The sequence below is a fragment of the Paroedura picta genome, chromosome 12, assembly GCF_049243985.1.
Source record: "Paroedura picta isolate Pp20150507F chromosome 12, Ppicta_v3.0, whole genome shotgun sequence".
In the NCBI taxonomy this organism is placed as follows: Eukaryota; Metazoa; Chordata; class Lepidosauria; order Squamata; family Gekkonidae; genus Paroedura; species Paroedura picta.
In genome coordinates, this window is record NC_135380.1 from 13,383,924 (window position 1) to 13,406,891 (window position 22,968).

A 22,968-nucleotide genomic window follows, 5' to 3' on the forward strand; every position below is an offset into this window, starting at 1 on the left:
GAGGAACAGAGGAAAGAGCACCCTTTTTCTTCAGCCCAGTAGCCCCAGCCCTATAGCCCACAGCTAGCTATCTTTTCCCATCTGTAATTCTGGGATCATAGTCCTGCATAGATGTAAGGATTAATGAGAACAGTGGACTGTCCCTGCTTCTGTTTTGGGTCCACATGAACTCAGAACCAGGGTTCTTTTAGGACCTGTCATAGAAGTAGGGCTGCCAGCAGACGGTTGAGAAATTCGTGGACATTCTGGGGCAGGGGTAGTCAAACTGCGGCCTTCCAGATGTCCATAGACTACAATTCCCATGAGCCCCCTGCCAACATTCGCTGGCAGGGGGCTCATGGGAACTGTAGTCCATGGACATCTGGAGGGCCACAGTTTGATTACCCCTGTTTTGGGGGTGTAGCCTGCAGAGGTCAGGGTTAAGGGAGGAACCAAAATGGGATGAGTGCTACGGAATCCACCTTCCAAAGCAGTCAATCTTCAGAGGAACTGATCTCCAACCTCGAGGCAAGTTATAATATCAGGAGTTCTTAACCTCCCAGCTGGAGACTGGCCCCCTAAGCAAAAGGCTCCCTACCGTTTAGCCATAAAACCACTGTACATGTGTGTACATGGGGTGGGGTGGGGGCACGGAACTATCTTTCTGCACCATGCCATTTCACCATCTGAAAATTCCTGCCCCGACAGAGAAAGGGGGGACGACTTCATGCCAAGTACCTATCGTTCCCTGTTAGTAGAGGTTATCACAGCCTTGGGTGTTTTCAGTTCGCAAACCAGTGTCATAGGGGCAAAGTTAAGACCTCATTCCCAAATGATGCAGCCTCATCCCATATCCTAACCACTGTGCAGCTGCTTCCCAGAACCAAAGAATAAACCCCAACTTCCCCAAATTCATGTATTTTACATTTGTTATTAACTGCCACGAACGAGATGGCTGTCTCAAGAGCAGCGGTCTATAAATATATAAATAAGTAATTAAGCTGACTATAACTGTCTGGTGGCAGCCACCTGGGAACAAGATCAATTCTCCCAGGTCCAGTTGCTTGAAAAGAGCCCGGGAGATGGACCCAGGTACAAATTCCCTGCTTGTCCTTAGCTCTAACCTACCACACAGGGGTGTTGTGAGAATAAAAGGGAGAACAAGAAGCACGCAGGCTACTGTGGGCTCTGGAGAAAGGACAGGATAAAATTCATGCAATAATAATAAAAATCTAGAGCTAGGGGCAGGCCTTGCTCACTGCACGGATCCCAGCAGGAAGGACCCCCATGAATGAAGGCAGAAGGGCATTCCCCTCCAAAGCAGCAGCCAGCCCCATGATGCCATCAAGTTCAAGTATTCTATCAGTTGGCACAATAAACTCCAGTCTGCCAGTCTCCTGACTACTCCCGTGAGTACACAGCAATTCCAAAAGGCTCAAATGCTATCAGGACATTTATACTGAGAAGCGTGGTGTTTATCTTGCACACATACTCTTTTATCCACTATCAAACAAGGTGGGTGGGGGGGACGACAGCAAAGGTCCCACCCATCAGCTAAACGCTTTTCTCCAGATCAACAAAGTTCAGTTACCGGAACTGTATCCACACAAATGTAAGCACACGGCATTGTGTGCTTCTGCAGGGACTGAGAGCATGCAACTCAGATCTGTGCTGGCAGCACATGCATTTTAACAACTAGAGTGCATTCTGCTATTTTGCCTCCACACTAAGGTCACAATGTGGTTCAGCAAGCCCTTGGTCGTGCTTCCCATGGGACACCGGTGTGTTCCCCACCAGACCTTCATGCCCATTCAAAGAGCTCTCTCACCCAGTGACTCACTCTTTAAGTTCAACCTGAATCCAAAGAGGTTGGAGGTAATGCTGCTCAGTAATACCAGTGCTCTGCTAGGGGTTATTTTGCCAGCTGGGAGTGGAATGAACTTTTCATTGACAAAAGATTTCAGGGTTTGCATGTTGAGCCATGCCCTGTTGATCGAGAAACAGGTTGGTATGGTGGCCAAGTGCCTTGAATCAACTGTGTGGCACAGACACCAACTTCCTTTGACTACGGTAACAAAAATCTACATGGGGCACCTGCCCTTGAAGATAACTTGAAAGCTACAAGTGATAAAAAATACCTCTGTTTGCCTTTTCTTTCTCTTTTTCCATTTATACCCCACCCTTCCCAGAGGCTCAGGGCAGCTTACATAGGATTTAAAATGCACAATAAATAAAGTATTAAATTAGGAACCAACTTGCTGTACCAACTCTGAGATACCTTCATTGGTTACCAGTTGTTTTGTCACTTCAGTTTAATGTTCACAATGGGATTCAATTGCACTGTTGTTAGCGGTAAGATATTTTTTTTACTGTTTGTATAATGATACTGACTTTAAACACGCTCTTAGCCTTTTGGGCTGATAATTTTTAAAACCCATTTCTGTGAGCCAACTGAAGCCCCATTTGGCAGGGGTTGGATATGTTTTAATTGGGTAACCTACTGCCCACGAGGGTTTTAAGAGCTGCAAAAAACCATCTACGGCCCACTGAGCTCTCTGGAGAAAAGACGGTGTAATTAATCAACCAATACAACTGAGAGCCAGCTGGAAAATCTGAGTTCAGATTCCCAGTGGGCCATAAAATGCACTGGGAGAACTAACGCCAATCTGTTTCGGCCTAACCTACATGGCTTGCCACTCGGCGGAAGAAGAAGTGTGAATGCAACACGTAAAAAGTTCGAGAGTAAAGCTTTCTCTGCAAAAACAAGAATCCTCACTTAGCAAAGGACAGGGGTACACTGGACCCCTTTGTTATGTGCACACAACAGAGAAAGGACTGGCTGTCATGGAACTGGGAGCCTGTGGTACAGCAGAGATGCCTTCAATGATGCCCAGAACACTCAAACAGCTAGAACAAGGTTTGTCCTTCTGCAGCTTCCCAATCCATGTTTTGCCAGCTTTGAAAAGCAGCAACAGATGAGGTCAAATGTAACCTCATGACTATCCAAGGAAGGCAAGAAGGAGAAAATGAAAATTGAGTGGCCCTTGCGCTTATTTATTTTAGTGAACTCTCAGATATAGATTGTTTTTTCCTTTGTAAACTACCTTGAGCAAATATTGGAAAGGTAAACATTAACTGGGATACTGTGCCCCTACTGAAAGTCTTGGTCAAACAGAGGGCTATTTGTTTAGATCTTCATATCCTGCTTTTGGGGCACAAAGCTAGCTTTTAGTACTGCATCATTTTTTACGGGAAACCAGGCGATGAACTGCCTTCTGGTTTCACACAAAGTACATGCAAAGAAAGAGATGCCTCAAGAGATCGGTTTCCTTTCCTGTCACCTTATACACAATGAAGCTGCACAAAAAAGCAGCGAAGCTTAATCTTAGGAACAAACTTAATTTTAGGAACATTGCTTTTCCTCCATAGTCCATACCCGTAGTTGGGAAGCTGCGTTAGTCTGTCGGTAGCAGCAGAAAAGAGCAAGAAGTCCATTAGCACTTGAAAGATTAACAAAAATTTGTGGCAGGGTAGATATCAGCTGTGACTCATGAAAGCTCACAGCCTGCAACAAATGTTGTTAGTCTCTAAGGTGCTATTGGGCTCTTGTTCTTTCCGTAGTCCAAAGATACCTATGAGATACTTCTTTGGAAAGGGAATGAATTTGAAGGTTTTATTTTGCTGATCTAAAATGCCGTCGAACATGCCAAGGACTGTATGATTGTTTGCTATCAGAAATTGCATAACCAGGTAATCCTTGCTGCAATAACTAAACTATGCAGATGTAAAATGCGAGGAATAAGAGGGACGTCATGTATAGCATCATGTATTTCTCAAATTGGGGGAGTATGACAACAGCTGTATCCTATCTCTCCTCCTGCCATGGATGTTCTTTCACTACAAATGTTGCACAGAGAATTCCCCCTCCCTTCACCTATCTACTCACCATGAGGGAGCAGGTCTCCCTCCAAGCAGCAGCTCTTGTAGGGAGAGTTCTTTTGGGCAGGGACACAGGAGAGTATGTGGAATGGTGAGATCCTACTATGACCTCCATGCAAAGAAAGGATTGTTTAATAGCTGATGCAATATTCAAAAAAAAAAAATGGGGAAAGAAATAGTTTGGTATATCCATTTATTTAGTTCACCACACAGAAAATTACAAAACTTAAAAACAAGTCTGAATTCTTAAAGTGTCTCATCTTAAAGCTGCCAGAACCAGAAACACACACTTTATGGAGTCAAACAGAGTAGAGGGACTGTAAAGAAGAATGTCAAGTTTGGTAACAAAACTACCTGGCAAAAAGAGCTCCACTCATTTGAAGTTTAGGTAAAAACATGAACCAAGTTTTCATTTATTTGAAAATGAAAACGGACTTTAGCTTCTTGCTTTAGAGAAAACACAAAATCAATTTTTAAAAAATTAAACAAAACGCTTCCACAGATTTCTTTCAGTGAGAGAATTAAGGAAAAAGCACAAAACATTATAAAGCAAGCATAATAATAACAACATAAGTCAGCCTCTAAAGCAGGGGTAAGTCAAACTGCGGCCCTCCAGATGTCCATGGACTACAATTCCCAGGAGCCCCAGGGGCTCCTGGGAATTGTAGTCCATGGACATCTGGAGGGCCACAGTTTGACTACCCCTGCTCTAACGCTTTAATTGCACAGAGCCGCAGATTGCAGCTCTCCAAGAACCCCCATTCAGTATTGGAAGAGGAGGACTGCTGATGGGTGCAAGCAAGCTGTCACCTACTGGCCTGGGAATTATCATCCCGCCGATTCTTTGCAGCTTATTGCATGTATGGCTAACATGCAAACCCAAATGTTGGCTGGCGGTTCTAGAGACTGGTGATTATGTCATCATTCACATTTTTAAGGGCAAGAATGATTTGGTCAGCTGACGACCAGAGGAGAAGGAAGATGACTCCTTTCCAGATGAGGGAGGAGGTTAGACCTCACTCTGTACCTGTATGGGTCTTTCTCAAACAGCAATGCTTCTCTTCAGAAGTTTAAGGGAGCAGCCAAAAAGAACATTCTGTCATTTGAAGACACTGCAAGCATCCTAAATTGCAACTGTGTGACTTTAAGCGGGTTTTACCAAATTGATCCCTGATTAAGAATTGTAACTGGAAATGTATGCAAAATGAAAGAGGTTGAGGCAGACCTCAGAATTAGTTTCTTGTCCACATGTTCCCCACTTTCTTGGGATGAGCGAAAATGTGTAGTGAGCCTCAGAACAGCTGCAGTTTGCAACTGGCCACCATGCATATGCAAAGAGCAGACTCCTCTGCATTACAACTTGCACTATGGAATTACAAGGATCTGTAGGAACATTTGTTTAAATTTCACTGATTTTAGGGAAATGACAGTGCGACCACGGAAATAAAACATTCAGTGCATTGGTGAACCTTAGCATACACTTTTAACTAACTGTTCTTCACACTCAGAGAGAGATGCACTAATTTAAAAAGCTATCAAGTGAAACAAAGATGTTTAGGTTTATGCAGGAGCAATCGGCAGACTCGTAGGATCAAGAGCAGGGGTAGTCAAACTGCGGCCCTCCAGATGTCCATGGACTACAATTCCCAGGAGCCCCTGCCAGCATTCACTGACAGGGGCTCCTGGGAATTGTAGTCCATGGACATCTGGAGGGCCGCAGTTTGACTACCCCTGATCAAGAGGATCTGTGTGGGACTAGAATGGTGGATTTCCACAGCAAAAGGTAAATCATGAACAATTTATTATTTGCAAATTATCAGTGAGTGCAAATTACCATTTTATTTTACTTACTTAAAACAGCGACAACTTTATCCTTGTTACTTTGTAATGGGAATATGGCACTAATGACAGACTAAAATCTGTGAGAATTCTTCTCCAAACCCCTCCCTCCCCAAAAAAACACACAACTTGGCACACAGCCGAGTGGGGAAGGGCAAAAAAATCCCAGCTTAAATTTTTCCACGCCAGCAAACTGCAAATCATTTTATCTTCCGCCTAACAGTAAGCAATGTGCCATTTTTTTAAAAAAAGAGAGAATTAGAAAACCACAAGCTGTACATTGTGACTCCTCGTTTCACAGACTTTCCTTTCTAGGAAGGCTTGTAAACGTTAGTGTCGATTTCCAAATGTTGTCGTCTGCATATGGCCGATTTCCCTCCCCACAGCCAAAACGTCTCAACTAGTGCAAAGGATCCCAAAGTGAGCTTCTAGTTTCAATACTACACATATTTGTGGACAGCATTCACTGAGCCAACTACTACCACCCCCTCCATGTCGATTAACAAGATCATGCCCGGAGTGTAGGAGAACAGTGTGCAGCCTGCCTATACAACGGGCAAAGTGCCTCCTAAGTACAGCCCTTTGTGTGAACACAGCAGGAGAGGACCACATCATTTGGACACAGGCAGTACGCTATGGTTCTTTACATCACAGTATGGGAGAAAACACTCCAACTTCAAGTAGCCGAGAGGGGTGAACAAACTGGTGAGGACTTGGAAAGAATGACAGAGACATGACCATTACCAAAGTGCACGTGCAGAATCAAAAAGCACTTCTGCTCCTCCCTCCCGTTGGGCACAGCTGAAGGGCATCAGGACTGTACTGATGGAAGGCAGGACATTCCCCCATGTTTCTGTGAACTTATTTTTTGGGGAGGTTTCTTATTCAACCCAGCATCAGGTGGAGGGGGTTGGGTTTTACCTTAGATCTGCACAGAGAAAGAAAAGGAAGATTTAAATCATGCACTCCAGTAAAGTGTTTGTGTATTCTAGCCATACTGACAGCATTTAAAATCCAATATAAATACCAGTGAAAAGCTAATACAGAAAAGCTGATTGGGAAGGGAATTTTCAGCACTGTTTGGTTTTAGGCATAATAGAGGAATGCCTAGCTCTGCTGCCATTCCTCATCTTGATGGTCTAAACAGCACCAGCATGTGCCACAATGCTTCTTTCCAACTTGTATAATACAGCTGATTCCCCCACAACTGCCTAGCACAGGGGTGATTCCGTGCTCTTAGATGAGATTGCAAAGATTCATCTTGTCAAAGTACACTCCTTGCTACTGTGCACTGACCCCATGGATAAGCTGTAATAAAAAGCACCCCAAAAATGCGCTGAGCAAGCACCTGGTTTGGCGTTTTTGTTTTCAGAGAGGTTGTCAAGAAGCTGCGTGCAGCGAGAGCTTACCTTTTGATCCAGTCGCTGATAGTCACTGGATTTAGGTCTTCGGGTTAACTTTGATCTCTTTCCTTCCAGAGCAAAGGCAATTATCTTCGAAGGCAGGAGAAAGGGAATAATAGGCAGATTAATTGGCCAGCAATGAGAGTTAATACTCACTCACACCCTACACTGAATCGGTGATCCATCATCAGATCTCAGAAACTAAGCATGGCTAGGGTCATGATGCAGAGGGCAGGCAATGCCTCTGAATGTCTCTTGCCCGGCTGCCAGACAATCCTAGGCTATAGTACACATGCCCTACAGGCAATAAATAATTCCACCTTTTAGCAGGGAAGGACGTGCCTTTGCACAATCTTCCATCAAAATCAACTTACAGAATATCAGCTTGTTATGACTGATCGAGGAAACCCTCCTGCCTGCTACGCATTTACAGAGGAAGCAGTCTAAGAACACAAGAAGAACCCTGCAGGATCAGACCAGTAGTCCATCTAGCCGAGTACACGGCCCAGCCATTTCCTCTGGAGGACCAACAATAGGGCACAGGTGGCAAGGCCTTTCCCTGATGCCTTCTCTGGCTCTGGGCGTCAGAGGCTTAGTGGCTCTGAATGTGGAGATTCCTCTCAGTCACCATGGCTAGTAGCCATTGACAGACCTCTCCTTCATGAATCTATCAAATCCCCTTTTTAAAGCTTTGTATTCCTGTGACCATCACTACAGCCTTTGGCAACAAATTCCCCATTTTAATCACTCTCTGTGTAAAGAACTAGTTCTGATCTGTTTCTATGACCAGTCAGAAACCCACAAGGTTGAGCAGCTAAAACACAGAACAAAACGCATCTATTTATTGCTAAGTACAAAGTAACTACAAATTAAAACCAATATTCGTATAACGCTGATGAAAACAAGGAGTATCACATCACCTCCATTAAGAGACAGTATACAGTAACAAATATGTTAACCACTAGACCGAAATATTGGTTACACATATAATAAATAACTATTAGATCAAACATGTTTGGCCTAGAAGGCCTTCTTCAGGGGTCTAAATAAGAACTACACATTCCAAAAGTATCAAATATCTGTTTTAGGTTCCTAATTTGATTCTCAGGTTGAATTCACTCACCCCACCCAATCATTCAGGACCAAGACATAGAGAAAACGGCACACAGACTCTAATGAAAATACTCACCTTTCGTTTATTATGGTAGGCAATGTATAAGGCAGCAACAACAATAGCCGTAGTCACCAAGTAGGCAAAGAAGTGGCTATTTTCAGATTCTTTGGGGGATGGGCCAGGTGAAAGGGAGCTTTTTTTCACATCCATAATTTTGGAGGACTCAGCATTCTTTTCTTCATTCATTTCCACATCACCATCTCCATTAATTTGGTCTTCATCATCTTCGTCCATTGTAGAATCCAACTGTGGAAGCTGAGGATTTAATTCAGCACTGTTTGCTGGCACAAGATTATGAGCAAGGTTGTCACCCTTGCCTGCAGTTTCAGTGTCTGAGGGCAAATCTTGAGAGATATCATTTTGCTTGGATTCACCATTACCTGGTGGCTTGGCAGGTATAATGCCCTCAACTGCTGATCCACTGTTTATGGGCAAATCTTCTGACTTGCCATTTTGGTTGGATTCACCATTGCCTGGCTGTTTGGCAGAACTAGGGTCATGACCATCAACCACAGATCCACTGTTTGGGGCCACACCTTTTGAGTTGTGATTTTGGTTGGATTTTCCATTGCCTGGCTGTTTGGCAGAACTAGGGTCATGACCCTCAACCACAGATCCACTGTTTTGGGCCACACCTTTTGAGTTGTCATTTTGGTTGGATTCTCCATTGCCTGGCTGCTTGGCAGAACTAGGTTCATGACCCTCAACCACAAGTCCACTGTTTTGGGGCAAAATCTTTGAGTTGCCATTCTGGTTGGATCCACCACTGACTGGGTGCTTGGAAGAATTAGGGTCATGACCCTCAACCACAGATCCACTGTTTTGAGGAGAAACTTTTGACTTATCATTTTGGTTGGATTCACCATTGCCTGTCTGCTTGGCAGAACTAGGGTCATGACTCTCAACCACAGATCCACTATTTTGGGTTAAAACTTTTGAGTTCCCATTTTGGTTGGATTCACTATTGTCTGGCTTCTTGGCAGAACTAGGGTCATGACCCTCAACCACAGATCCACTGTTTGGGGCCAAAATTTCTGTGTTGCCCTTTTGGTTGGATTCATCATTGCCTGGCTGCTTGGCAGAACTAGGGTCATGACCGTCAACCACAGATCCACTGTTTGGGGCCAAACCTTTTGAGTTGTCATTTTGGTTGGATTCTCCATTTCCTGGCTGCTTGGCAGAACTAGGGTCATGACTCTCAACCACAGATCCACTGTTTGGGGCCAAAATTTCTGTGTTGCCCTTTTGGTTGGATTCATCATTGCCTGGCTGCTTGGCAGAACTAGGGTCATGACCGTCAACCACAGATCCACTGTTTGGGGCCAAACTTTTTGAGTTGTCATTTTGGTTGGATTCTCCATTTCCTGGCTGCTTGGCAGAACTAGGATCATGACTCTCAACCACAGATCCACTGTTTGGGGGCAAAGCTTTTAAGTTGTCATTTTGGTTGGATTGTGCATTGCCTGCCATCTCAGCAGGCTCATGATCAAGGTTGTCCTTCTCGTGCACAGAGTCATGTTTTTGGGACATACCTTTTGAGTGGGCATTTAGGCTGAATTTAATATTATCTTGTCCACCTGCAGGAAGATTTGAAGTATTTGGCTGCTCTCGAATTGCTGCTGTACCTGAAATGCAAAAGTCTGGATTTAATTATATGCATCACACTACAGCAAATGATGCAAAAGGCATCCACACATTGCAAACAAACTAAAATCCATGCTTTATTTAAGTATAGTATATGCCAAAATGTCTCCTGAGTGTCTTGTGATCCAAGGTGGATAACAAAGATGAACAAATATTGAAATGACACATAAAAATCAATCTAACAAGACCTTAATTTCCCCTGTTATTCAGACTGCCCCCCCAAATTCTTCAGAATAACTGTTTAGCAACCTTGCTGGGAAGCCAGGAAAGTAGATCCCCTCTCCTGGGAAACTGGAACAGAAGCCACAGGAAAAGTTCTTTGCGCCTTTGATAAGGGGAGGGGTAACTGACAGTAGACTTTACTGGAAAGAACAAAGCTGCTGCACAGGAATCATGCAGGGAGAGATGGTCCTTCAAATATGTGGATCATAAAGGACTTTAAAGATGAGTTCCAACACTTTGGACCTGGGAACTAATCAGCAGCCATCAGTTGTATGAAGAACAGTCTCATTTAAAGCAGTAGCTCTGGTTTTAAGTTCTGCAGTACTTCTATTGTGCACTGGCATAAATTCATGCCACCATGTACTTAGGATTCAACATGTACAAGTTTGGGTATTCTTAAACATGTTTGTATGACACAGGAAACAAATGCAGTTCTGAAAGCAACTCAGTACTGCATTCTTGCACAGAAAATCTTGAGAAAGTTCTCCATCCAATTCCAAGAAGCAGAGACACACAGGCAAAGTACAGAGCCCATAAAGAGAGATGAGAAGATTATAAGGCATCTATCCAAAGAGTCATTTGTGTACAAATCCATGTAATACTTCTCCCTCATTATTTTATCATAACTACCCAATTGCTACCGACTCCTCTTGCTGTATGGAGGTTTAAATCTTCACTTAGGCCCATTATGCACGGCCGCCGAAACGGCGATTTCAGGTCACATGGAAAATGCGGAGGGGAAGACGCGAAGCACACCGGTTATGCACAGGACGGGGCGTGACGGCGGCAAAATCCAGAGTAACCAATTACGCACGCAGCGATGCCGGCGCCGCTTTTGGTTGCGCCCCGGTTACCCAGACGTTGCGCTTTCTTCCGCGTTTCGCTAACGCAGCTTTTTCGGCGGCATGCACCAAAGCTGCGGCCGGTTGCAGCCGGCACCGTGCGTTATCGGTGATTTTAGTCGCCGCCATTCCACCCCGAATATGCGTTATTCCCCCCGTGCATAATGGGTCTTAACGTCTGGAAGATATGAGTTTAAATCCCCACTCTGTCTTGAAGCTCAGCAGGAAAGCGAGCACCAGTGCTTCTCCTTATCAGCTACTTGCCCAAACTTGCCCTCCACTCAAGTTTAATCTGTGCCTGGTTCTTACCCTGGAGACTGCCTCAGGATGTCTTGTCCAACAGGCGGTGCCAAAAATGGCAGGGCAAGCGGACACAAGGGGGTAGCCGTGTTGGTCTGAAGCAGCACCACAAAATCTGAGTCCGATGGCACCTTTAAGACCAACACAGATGTATTCAGGGTGTGTGCTTTCGTATGCACGTATGCCTGCCTGCCCGAGGAAGCATGCAAGCACATGAAAGCTCACCCCCTTGAATACATCTGTGTTGGTCTTAAACAGGGGTAGTCAAACTGCGGCCCTCCAGATGTCCATGGACTACAATTCCCATGAGCCCCTGTCGGCGCTGGCAGGGGCTCATGGGAATTGTAGTCCATGGACATCTGGAGGGCCGCAGTTTGACTACCCCTGGTCTCAAAGGTACCTCTGGGCTCAAATCTGCAGGGCAAGAGGCGTGACTTCCCTCCGACCAGCCGCCTCAGGCGCAACTCGAATGACAGGCAGCGCGCGCCCCAGCACAGGGCTCCCAGGCCGCCTCCCGCTCTCTCCCCCGGGGCTGCGCACTGACCTGCCGCGCTGCCTCTGCCAGTCTTCGGGTCGTCCCCGCCCGCGTCAAGAGGCGCCGCAGCGCTGAGCACGGCCACGCCGAAGAGAAGCACGAAACCCAGCCACCTCACCGCCATGCCGGCTGAAGGCTCTCTCCTGCTTCCGGCACACGGAGAAAGGAAACCTCTATCGTTTCGTCCCAGCAGCCCCCTTCCGGCGTCCATCAAAACCGCCATCGCCGCCGCCCATTGGCTGCTATTCTCGCGAGATCAGGGGACAGGCGCGTCGAAGAAAGGAAAGGGTCAGAGAAGCCTGGCTGGTAGGCGGAGGATCATAGAGTCGGGGGCTTGGCGTGAAGCGGAGGACTGCACTTCCGCTAAAAGATTTTTAAAGCAACCATCGTAGACCAGAGCCGGATGGTGTCGCTCTAGTCAAGGGCATCTCTATGGTGGTAATAGGGAGCCTTTCTGTGCTGGAAGAGGGGGAAGGAATCATTTGCGGGCCAGTGACGGAGGTTGCCTTATCTTTGTTTGTTTTCTCTATGAGGAAGGGAGTGGGACGGGCACCCCCTTGTTTCAAAACGGTTGGCTGTTGTGGGTTTTATTGGACGTTTCCTAATTGCTTCTTTGCATTGTTTAAAGTCAGTTGCAGTGAAACAGAGAAATCATTGGGACGCATAAAACAGTTTCCTAAAAAAGTTGTCAAACTAGATTATAAGCAAGCTTTAAACTAAAGCATATTACAATTTATTTTTATTTAATTGTATACGGCTCCAGTTTGTTTGTTTTTAATTGTAATCTGCGCTGAATCTCATCTGAAAGGTCAGGCTATAAATTAAGTAAACCTGAAATCTACAGATTTAAAAATAGGAAGAATTTAAAACTATCGCAATAAATAATAGCATAGAAAAATAATAAATTCTTGCCTCCCCCAGCAAGGACTATAATGAATTACAAACAGAACGCTCAGGTACCTAAAAGACAAACCAGTGTCTACAAAAAATACGTCGCCTGTTGTAGGATTTGATTTAAAACATACAAACTCCATGCGCTCAATAGAAGTATTTTTAAGCATCTTACAATGCCTGTTAGCAATAAGGCAGCCACAACGTGGTTCAGCAAGCCCTTGTTCGTGCTTCCCATGGGATAAAATCATTCAAAGCAGCAATTAAAAAGGATAAAAGCAGCATATATTTTTAAAACAGGCTGAAAACAGCAAAATAGTTTTTGTTTGCACCTTGGAAGACTTAAGATGGGAAAACAGCATGTAAACATCTTGAAGAAACATTTTTCTCTCTTTCTCATTGTCCCTACATTTCAATTTCCCCACAGAACTAAAAATAAGTGGCTTTTTGTTCACTATCATATGTGCTTAAATGTTAAACACCAGTGCGCAAAGTGTTTTATTGAAATAAATGCATATCTTTGACTTTCTCCTTTTGGCACACTCTGCTTTCGTTTACTGCTAAAGACTAATTGGAAACATTGGCTGCCTGCCTGACCCTCCTGTATGTAATCATGTGAATCATGTAAATACTTTCCCTTCCCAGCATGTCATTCATAACTAATTAGTAAGTTAAATAATAGTAATGCAGCACCATCTTGTGGTCTTCCTCACACCCCCCCGGGTTTTGCTGAAAAACAGAAGTGGTGAAATTTCATTTCTTTATAGACTTTTTGTTATAAAATGGAGAGCTTTTTCACCTTCATTTCAGAGACACTCCCCCCCCCCCCAATGTTAGGGGTATTGAGTGTGAAAAATAAAATCGAGCTATTGGGGCCGCTGATTGAATTACAAGTCCTGCCCAGAAGAGCAGAGGGTTAGTTCAGATTACACGGCTTTTAAAACTGGAACAGTAAAAGAAATGCAAGCTTGATTGGTTTGGGCATTCCTCCATCTTTGGTTACATTTGAGTCTCACAATTCTCTTGAAAGGCAAAGAACAGATGAAGCAAAAAAGAGTAGAGAGTTGTTAAGTAATAGCATCATCTTACTGCAATGAAACTGAATAGTCTTCCTTGGCATTGTTGGGTAGAACAGTTTAATGGACTCCATTATTTTTATTGTTCTTAGGTTCTGTACTCTTTGCTCCTTTTTTACATAACTGGCCTTTTTTATTTTAAATTGTTGTTGTTGTCAGTCATTCTGTCATGTCCGACTCTTGGCAGTCCCCATGGGCCTATATGTGAGTTGTTCAGAATGTAGCAGATGGAAACCCTGCTAAAGTAGCCACCTGTAACAATCATTTGTTTAATACTATTGACACATCACCTTTTCACCAATAATATTCAAGGCTGCTGGCAAAAATTAGTTTGAATTAACCAAAACATTAAAATGCCAAAATAAAGGAGTTTTTGGAAGTTCTTGATATTCTTCTGTTCCTGAAACCAATGAAACCATTTTGACTTGTTGCCAAAAGAAAATCTATTCTATAGGTAAAGAATCCCAGACCCAATTTTCTCCTCTTAATTTGGATAGCTGGAGAATCCAGAGGGGGCTTTTGGTAATGTTCTTATGGGACAAAGTAGTTCTTCAGTCACCCTTGTCCCACCCAGACAGCTGAGCATTTTCTAGATTGAGAGCAGCACACAAATCCCACCTCACTGAAAAAGCTATGGCAGCAGATCACGTAACCTGCATGGACAAAAGCTATGTGAGATGGTGACTATATTAAGAAAAGGAATTAGGTGAGACGGAGTGAAGAAAAAAAAAACGCTGACTGGGTCCAACCCCATGTTTGCAGGTGCATGTGCTCTAAGATCCTTGGAGGATATAAAACCTATGATTTAACCCATAAAATCAGTCTGAAGTTTGTGTAGCGACATAACTTTCTGGATGACCATACCACCAGGGTCTTTATTAACACATTGAATGACTGAATTTGTACCTGTTGTGCAGGGGTGCTAGAGACCTTGTATGCTGTCCTTTTGCAGTTATTCTTGGCTATGGTACCAGGCCACCCAAGGTTGTCAATCTCCAGGTGATGACTAGAGATCTCCTGCTTTTAAAACTGATCTCCAGGCAGCACAGATCAGTTAACCTGGAAAAAACAGCCGATCTGGAAGCTGGACTCCATGGCATTACACCCCACTGTAAGATCCTCCCTTCTCCAAAAATTGCCCTCCTCAGGCTCCACCCCTAAAATCTCCACGTATTTCCCAACCCAGAGCTGGCAGCCCTAGCCATCTAGTAGAATAGCTAGTTACTAGGGTTGCCAAACGTTTGGAGCAGAAAAAAAATCCAATTTCTTTAATAAATGCTTAGTATATCGAAATATACTCCAATAAAAGATAAAGGATATCCCTCCCAGGTTGTTGACAACCCTGCTAATTTCCCTTTTTTTCTTTCTGGGGGAGAAAGTACACATCAGCAAAGGCTCTTTTTTCAGTGTACTGAGAAGTTCCTGGATGCTGAAATAAGTCAGTTAAGCAAACAGGTATGATTATTTTGATTAACCAATGTTTTACTGAGAGTCTACAATAAACTTGCTTATTGTTGGCAAGACATTTTGCTTCCGGAAGCCTTTTCCAAAATTGCTTTCCAAATTACCATTTCTCTGTGTGTGACATCAATGCATGTCACACTGAAACTGCCTAAAACCAATTCTAGCCCCAGCAGCTTTCTCATACGTATGTAGGGGGAATACAGCTCTTCGTCTGGAATTAAAATGTAAAGAACTGGCATTTTTGCAGCTGAGTCCAAGGAATTCATCCAGAAAAGATGAGCAGCCTTGGAACAGCCCTTCTGTGCAAGCATTGCTGAATCAGCTTCTACAGAAAGAGAATTGAGGCAGAGCAGGTGAGTTTGTATTGTAGGAAAGAAATTGACTGATCAGAGGAAGTTAATGTGGCACGGCTGAGTGTCCATTTGTTCATCTTCCTTGTATGATGATAAAGCAATAAATTAAGGACATGGCAGATGACTCATGCTTTGGCTGTATTTTCCAGAATGCTCACCTTTTTCTCCCCCAATTAAATCTACCTATATAATCTGCATATGTGGTTTGTGCTGCTACAACTGAAATCCTGTGCATACTTACCAGCATCACTTAACTGTCATTTCCAAGAGCCTGTCCCAACCCAATGAAAATTCTGCTTGTATGGTCTTTTCCAAACTGCAGTTTCCCCCCCATCATTGTTCCATCTGTTCACATTCACATCATGGATTGGTTTGCAGTTTGTTTTGCACATGCTCTGAAGCCTCAAGTTCAACAGCCTCAAGGGGGCTGAGAAATCCCCTTAAGAGTACATTCCATGCCCACCACACCAAACCTGAAAATAGTACCAAAGGTATATGTGTCACCCCATATTGGTTGCCTCCTTTCCCACATTTGAGCATTGTCTCATTGCCCCTCTCGCAATCTGGAATCCCTTTTCCTGACTTGCATCAGGTACACGGCCCGAAGAAGAAGATGAAGAAGAAGAAGAAGAGTTGGTTCTTATATGCCACTTTTCCCTACCCGAAGGAGGCTCAAAGCAGCTTACAGTCGCCTTCCCATTCCTGTTCGGTCAGAACAGTTTTATCAGTGCTGTGGCGAGCCCAAGGTCACCCAGCTGGCTGCATGTGGGGAAGTGCAGAATCGAACCTGGCATGCCAGATTAGAAGTCCACACTCCTAACCACTACACCAAACTGGCTCTTGAAGAGTCTTGTAGTACTTTAAAAAAACTGTATTCAGGAGACTTCAAGGTGCTACAAGATTCTTTCTGGGAAGCAGATTGTTTGCTTCGATTGCATGTATTTAGCCTGGCTGCACACACTGCAAAATGTAAAATGGAACTGGGGGACATGCTGGAAAATGCTCTTAAGTGTAGGAATGGTAGGGAAGGCTATGACTGGCTGCTGGTGTTGGGCCTCCCAATGGGACTGCCCTTTATTTCAACACAGGCACCCTCTAGTGCTAAAACATTGAAACGCGGACATGAAAATAAAAAAAAAAATTCTTGCTGAGTCTGCAGCAATCCCCAAGGCAGAAAACAATGTTCAGATTCCAACCAAGAGGCTATCTTGGGAATTCTTTCCACAATGAAAAAAAAGTATGGGAAAAACTAATTTAGGGAAGAAGGGAGGAAATGAGGAAAAACTGGGGAAACACAGGGACACCAACAAAGTTGTGTGGACACAACGGGGAAAAACCTGGTAGCAAGGGTGGAATGAAAAGGGAACATCAAGGCAATTAGAGATCAATTGTAATAATGGTACCCAGGTGCCATTTGGAGCTTTGCTACCCAAGAGACGAGGGTAGTTTGCAAGGACTATTGCATCCTGGTGATGTCCCTGGATATAATGCCTGGCTCTACAGCAGGGGTAGTCAAACTGCGGCCCTCCAGATGTCCATGGACTACAATTCCCAGGAGCCCCTGCCAGCGAACGCTGGCAGGGGCTCCTGGGAATTGTAGTCCATGGACATCTGGAGGGCCGCAGTTTGACTACCCCTGCTCTACAGTGTAGGGTCTGCAGTCCATAACATGTACCCCACCCTCATATTCTTGCAAGCGGCCATCAAAAGCTGACTTAAAAGTCAAGAGGCAATTTTTTTTCTACTATCTTTTTACCAAACAAACAATTAGAATTTTCATACGGTTACCAATCTCCAGAAAGGGTTTGCACATCTCCTGGAATTGATCCCCCCAACTAGAAAGATTGGATTCTCTGAAGAAAATGGCAGATCTAGGTAGTGACATTATGGAAACACCTCCCTGGCAAGCTCCCTCCCTTCCATAAATTCCACCCTCCCCAAGCACCACAAAATCTACGGGAATTTTCCACAACAGAGTTGGAACACTGTGTAATGATCACATATCCACCATGTAGATTTACAGTTGCCAACTCTGATTTAGGAAATTCTTGGAGGTTTAGAGAGGGCAGATGAGGGAGGTCAGTGGGCATATAATTCCATAGAGTCCCACATCCAAAGCCCCCCTTTCCTCAAAGGGAACTGATCTCTCTGTTGTCCTTCCAGGATAACTCCAGGTCCCACCTGGAGGTTGGCAGCCCTACTTTGTAATAATGTGATTTGGCTCGTAGAGAGATCCCAGGAAGGGAAATGAACCCTAAAAAATGATAATACTTGCAACTGGCTAACAAAATATCCCCTAATTAAGCGGAGTGAGGAACCTTCCCAAATAGGGGCCGTTGGAACATAAATTCCCTCATAAATCGCTATTGCCATGCATTCTTTATAGAAGAGGCCTTGGTTTTCCCCTGCTTGTTTTCCTACGAATACAGAATGCTAGAAAACAATCTTGTATCCACCAGAAGACTTTTGTTCCACAAAGTCATCTGACAACAATTGGACGCTCCAAGTATAAGTTTCTGCCCAGGGGAGCTAAATTAATTGGTTCCTTCTGCAGGACTATTCATACAGGCTTTATAGCACTAAAATACTCACATAACTACTGCAGATAATTTATACACTAAAGCGTGGAAGAGAGAGAAAGCACAATGCAAACTCAAGCTGAATAGTATCCCTATATATATATATATATATATATATATATATATATATATATATATATATATATATATATATATATATATATATATATATATATATATATATATATATATATATATATATATATATATATATATATATATATATATATATATATATATATATATATATATATATATATTTTAAGTGAGGGGAAGAAATTGCTGTCCTTTGAAAAGATATGACTGATAGTGGCACTTTGAGCCAAAAGAAGACATGTTGTGTCCCTTATCATGTGATTAGATTTTGTCTTGAACAAGCTTCTTTTTGTAACGTCCCCCTCCCTCATAGCTTTGCCATCGTTTAAAGTTTGGTCTGAAAACTGTAAATAAAATTGGATTGGATAGCTTTGCTACCTCCGAGTGGGAAAATACTAGATTTATTTTGAGGGGGAGGGGTGAAGCCAGGAGGGAAGAGACCTTAGCAGGTTACTATACCAGAGAATCCACCCTCTAAAGCTATTTTCTCCAGGGGAACTGATCCCTACTGCCTGTAGATCAATAGCAGGAGATCTCCGGGTCCCATCTGGAGGTGAGGTTGGCCATCCAAGTTACATGTATAAATTAGCCTAATTGATGTACAACTCATGCATATGATGAAGTGAGCTCTAACTCACAAAAGTGAGCTCTAACTCACATTTTATTTAGTCATAAAAATGCCACTGGATGGTGTTATTCTGCTGTTGCCGACTAATTTGGCTACCAATACAGAGACGCGGCTATCCAGTCCTTAAAAGCGAAACAGCCAAAAAGCTACTAGATCCTGTTTGAATGCTGTTCTAACATCCAATCCCCCTTGAGAATGCTCATTGACTATTTGGAGCAAGATGGTAGCAGTCCCTTCTGCCTTACCAACAGAGCAGTTCATTTATTTATTTACAACATTCCAGAGAGTTCCAGACCCCAGTTCTAGAGCCTCCATTTCTCTACATCTAAGAGTGTAGGTCTCCTTAGAAGGAAGGCAGACAGAAGTTTGCTCTACTTTAGGAAGGTGAACTAGGGATCCCAGTTCCCAGGTGGGACCTGAGATCCTGTGTGTCTCCATGGGGGACGGATTTCAGTAGCAGATCCTGTCCGCCCCGGATTTCTGCCTCCTGATGACGCAGCTGGGACAGAAAGGTTCCACTGTGTGGAGGGTGAGTGTGGAAGGGAGTTATTTGCAGGAAAGTGGGATATAATAAATTGTGTTACAATGCAATCCCACCCTCCTGCAAATTTTTAAAAAATGCCCCATTTGGCACCCCAAAGTGCATTGGAACCAATTGTGGCATTTTTTGTCCCTGCTGGCACGCCGTAGAGACTTCCACATCCACATGGCCCTGGCTCGGCATGGCTGCTGATGGTGGCCGTGGCAACAAAGGGAACGCAGGATATCTCTGCATTACCTTAATGCACACACCGGAGCCCTAAATTGAGCCAGGCCCCAGAGAGGGCCAGGCCGGGAGCAATGTCATATGGAAGCTGGAATTAGCCCTGCTGCCATATGACTGACTGCCTGGACATTCCCCCTTGTGCGGAATTGGCCATGGTGTGTTTAGTACGGAGAAAGTTATCAGATGCAATCTGGTTCAAGGAAAAGGCTGTGAGTGATAAAAGGCTGAACAACTATCACTCAGTGGTGGTTCAAATCTGTGTTCTCAAACATCAATGTGAACTCCTGAAATTGAAACTGATCTTCAAATTATATACATTGCTTCTCTGCTTTGAAATTGGGCAGCATGGCATTATACCTTACCAAACTCCCTCCTGTCCCCCCAAAAATGCCACTCTTTCAGTTGGCCACTCCACCCTCAGATCTGGTATTCCCAACCCTGGAGTCGGCAACCCTAAACCAGGGAATAAAAATACGTGCCTAATGTCAGGCTATTCCTTGACTGAGTTTGAAAACCAGTGCCTGATGAAGTATTCTTTTAAACTTCTGTAACACAAATGAACCATACTTGTTGCTTTTTTTAGCTATTACCTTGATCATCATAACATCACATAGCAAAACTTACCTCACAGCTGCAAATCACATATTTTTATTGCAGGGAAGAGGTGGGATGGTTTGGTTTCAACAAGCTTGATCCTCTGAAATCTTGGTGGTGGTGCAAAGCACCATCAAGTCACAGTCAAGTTATCATGACCTATAGGTTTTTCAAGGCTAGAGATGTTCAAAAGTGGTTTTGTCATTGCCTGCCTGGGCTTCTTTGATGCTCTCCCAAATACTCACGAAGGCCGACCCTATTTTGCTTCTTAGATCTAATGAGAACAGATAGCCGGGACCACCCAGGTCATCCCCCCAAAGTCTTAAGAGGCAGTATACATCCTCTTCTCTCTCTCTTTTTTTTTGCCCTTTTAGGGGGAATCATCAGGCTGCATCCTAAAATAACAAGAGCATGTGGTGGAAAGCCCATTCTTTACCTTGCCCTCCTCAAAGTATTCCATTAATGTACACACCCCTAATGCACACAAGGTCAGTGTTCCAGTTTTCTACAGCTGATGAAACACAACAGAACAAATCTTTCCATGGGTGCAAGAACAAGTTGGGGTGATTTTGCTTTGTACCTCCTTTTTCAATGCACTTTCTGGGGTTCATGGGATTTTGGCCCATGAGATTCTGCCAAGGCAGAGCATCAAAAGGGGTTGCTGTAGGAAAGAAAAGGCAGTTAAGCATTCCCACCATACTTCCACTTATAATTATAGTTTCTTATTCATATACCGTCCTTCCAACACTCAGGGCAGATGGATATATTTGCTAGGTACAATCCAATGATTCCAACGTCAAACATCAGCTGTGAAATTATGAAGTTTTCTTCCTGTAATTAGCTCTCCTTTATCTCTGCATTCAGAGTTTATAGGCCACAATCCATTTACTTTATTTAACAAAGTTTGAGGCCACTGGACTGAATCCTACTGCTAGACTAAGCCTCAGGAGGGGATCCTCCATTGAAGCTGGGTGGAAGGGGTGCAGATCATGTTCTCCACTGAACTGCTCTAAGCCTGACCTGCATGGATAGTTCTGATGCAGGACTATCCATTGCTCTTTCTCTCCCACTCCCCCTGCCTGATAAATGTCTTTCAGTTCATGTCCTGAAACGCTGGCTGCAGCAAGCACAGGTGCGTTTGCTGAAAAGGGCATGCAGAGCAAATTAAAAATTACTCATGCAATCATGCAAAACTACAGAGGGAGGCAAAAATTAATGCCTCGGAGCAAAACCCATCCAACATCAACTGAGAAGAAATTTAATTGGATCCAATTCTCCATCAGAAGTTGCGAGGGCAAGAACCAGAAACCCTAATTTTTGTATTGCTACTTTGTGTAATAATAAGGATTTGTGTCTCTGGACAAGGCAACTAGGGCGGTGAGGTTCTGCCACACTGTGGGGAGTTTTACAATGCAATACTCCGTGCTTTAAAATTTTGCCCTGGGGCATTTTTATCCCTTCTGAGATGCCATAGTCATGGCTATGGGTGGGGAGGAGCCAAGCCAGGCCAACCTGACTCTTCCCTTCCCCACAACCCAAGCCTAACATAGGCCCCATCGGTGCCCAGGGCAAAAAAGGGAAAATGGATATATCCATGTTCCTTTGCCCCAGAGAAAATGAGGGCCTGGGTGGAGCCAGGCCTGGCTCAGCCATATCATCAGCTGGAATCAGAAATTTACCCTGCCACCAGATTAGTTGTGACGTGGGGCAAATTCCTGGTGCGGAAAAGGTCAAAGAGATGCTTTTAAAATTCCACTGGGATATTTTCTTTTAACTTGGTGTAAACCAGATGCAGCACAACTCATTTTAAAGAGGACTTACCAAGAATGAAAACCTTGTAAACACAACTATTTGAATTGGATACTGGGGGAAATTTCTGCTAATTGAAGAACGTTTCGGCATAACATCTGGAAGAAGTTCCTGACAGAGCTGTTTCTCAGTTGAACAGGCTTCCGCAAGAGGTGGTCGGTTCTCCTTTTTTGGAATTTTTTAAGCAGAGACTAGATAGCCATCTGACACAAATGCTGATTCTGTGAACCTAGGCAGATTGTGAGTGGGTGGGCAGAAGGGATTGTGTCTGAGCTTGGCCCTTGTGGCCCTTTCTTGCAGGCCCAGGGAAATGCTGATTGCCACTTTGGGGTCAGAAGGCAAATTTCCTCCAGAACAGACTTACTAGGAATTGGTTTTTTTTTAAAGGGGGGGCATCATCTGGGCAAGGCATTGGGGTCACTGTAGGTGGGCAGGTAGTTGTGAATTTCCTGCATTCTGTAAGGGATTGGTGCTTCTTTTCAATGGACCAGATGACCCATGAGGTCCCTTCCAACTCTATTATTTTATGACTCTAGATGATCCTGGAGGTCCCCTCCAACTCTATGATTTTATGATTCTATGAGTGGGGTATGTTTGTTTTTTGGGCAATTCTTGCATCCTGTTACAGACCTCTGACTCTCTCCTTATGCTTCTTGTCTTTGGACTGCAGAAGAAGGGCTAGGAAGTCACATTCTACAAACGAGTGGAGATTTATCATGGGATTCAAGTCAATAAACAAAGCAGGCTCATGATATTGGCTAACCCAGCACGTTATCACAGTCCATTGAAAAGAAGCACCACAGCATCCTTGCAAAATATGAAGCAATCCCACCAC

At 44.0% G+C, this 22,968-nt stretch overlaps 1 protein-coding gene across 1 annotated transcript; it reads right to left on the reverse strand.

The window, feature by feature from the left end:
• Positions 1–4,097: 4,097 nt before the first annotated feature.
• TGOLN2 (trans-golgi network protein 2) lies at positions 4,098–12,115 on the reverse strand. Its single transcript, XM_077305192.1, has 4 exons — positions 11,887–12,115; positions 8,350–9,959; positions 7,167–7,250; positions 4,098–6,685 (listed from the first exon to the last, which is right to left on the reverse strand). The coding sequence occupies exons 1-4, from the start codon at positions 12,098–12,100 to the stop codon at positions 6,680–6,682; spliced, it is 1,914 nt and encodes a 637-aa protein (XP_077161307.1). The 5' UTR covers positions 12,101–12,115; the 3' UTR covers positions 4,098–6,679.
• Between the last annotated feature and the right edge of the window lie 10,853 nt (positions 12,116–22,968).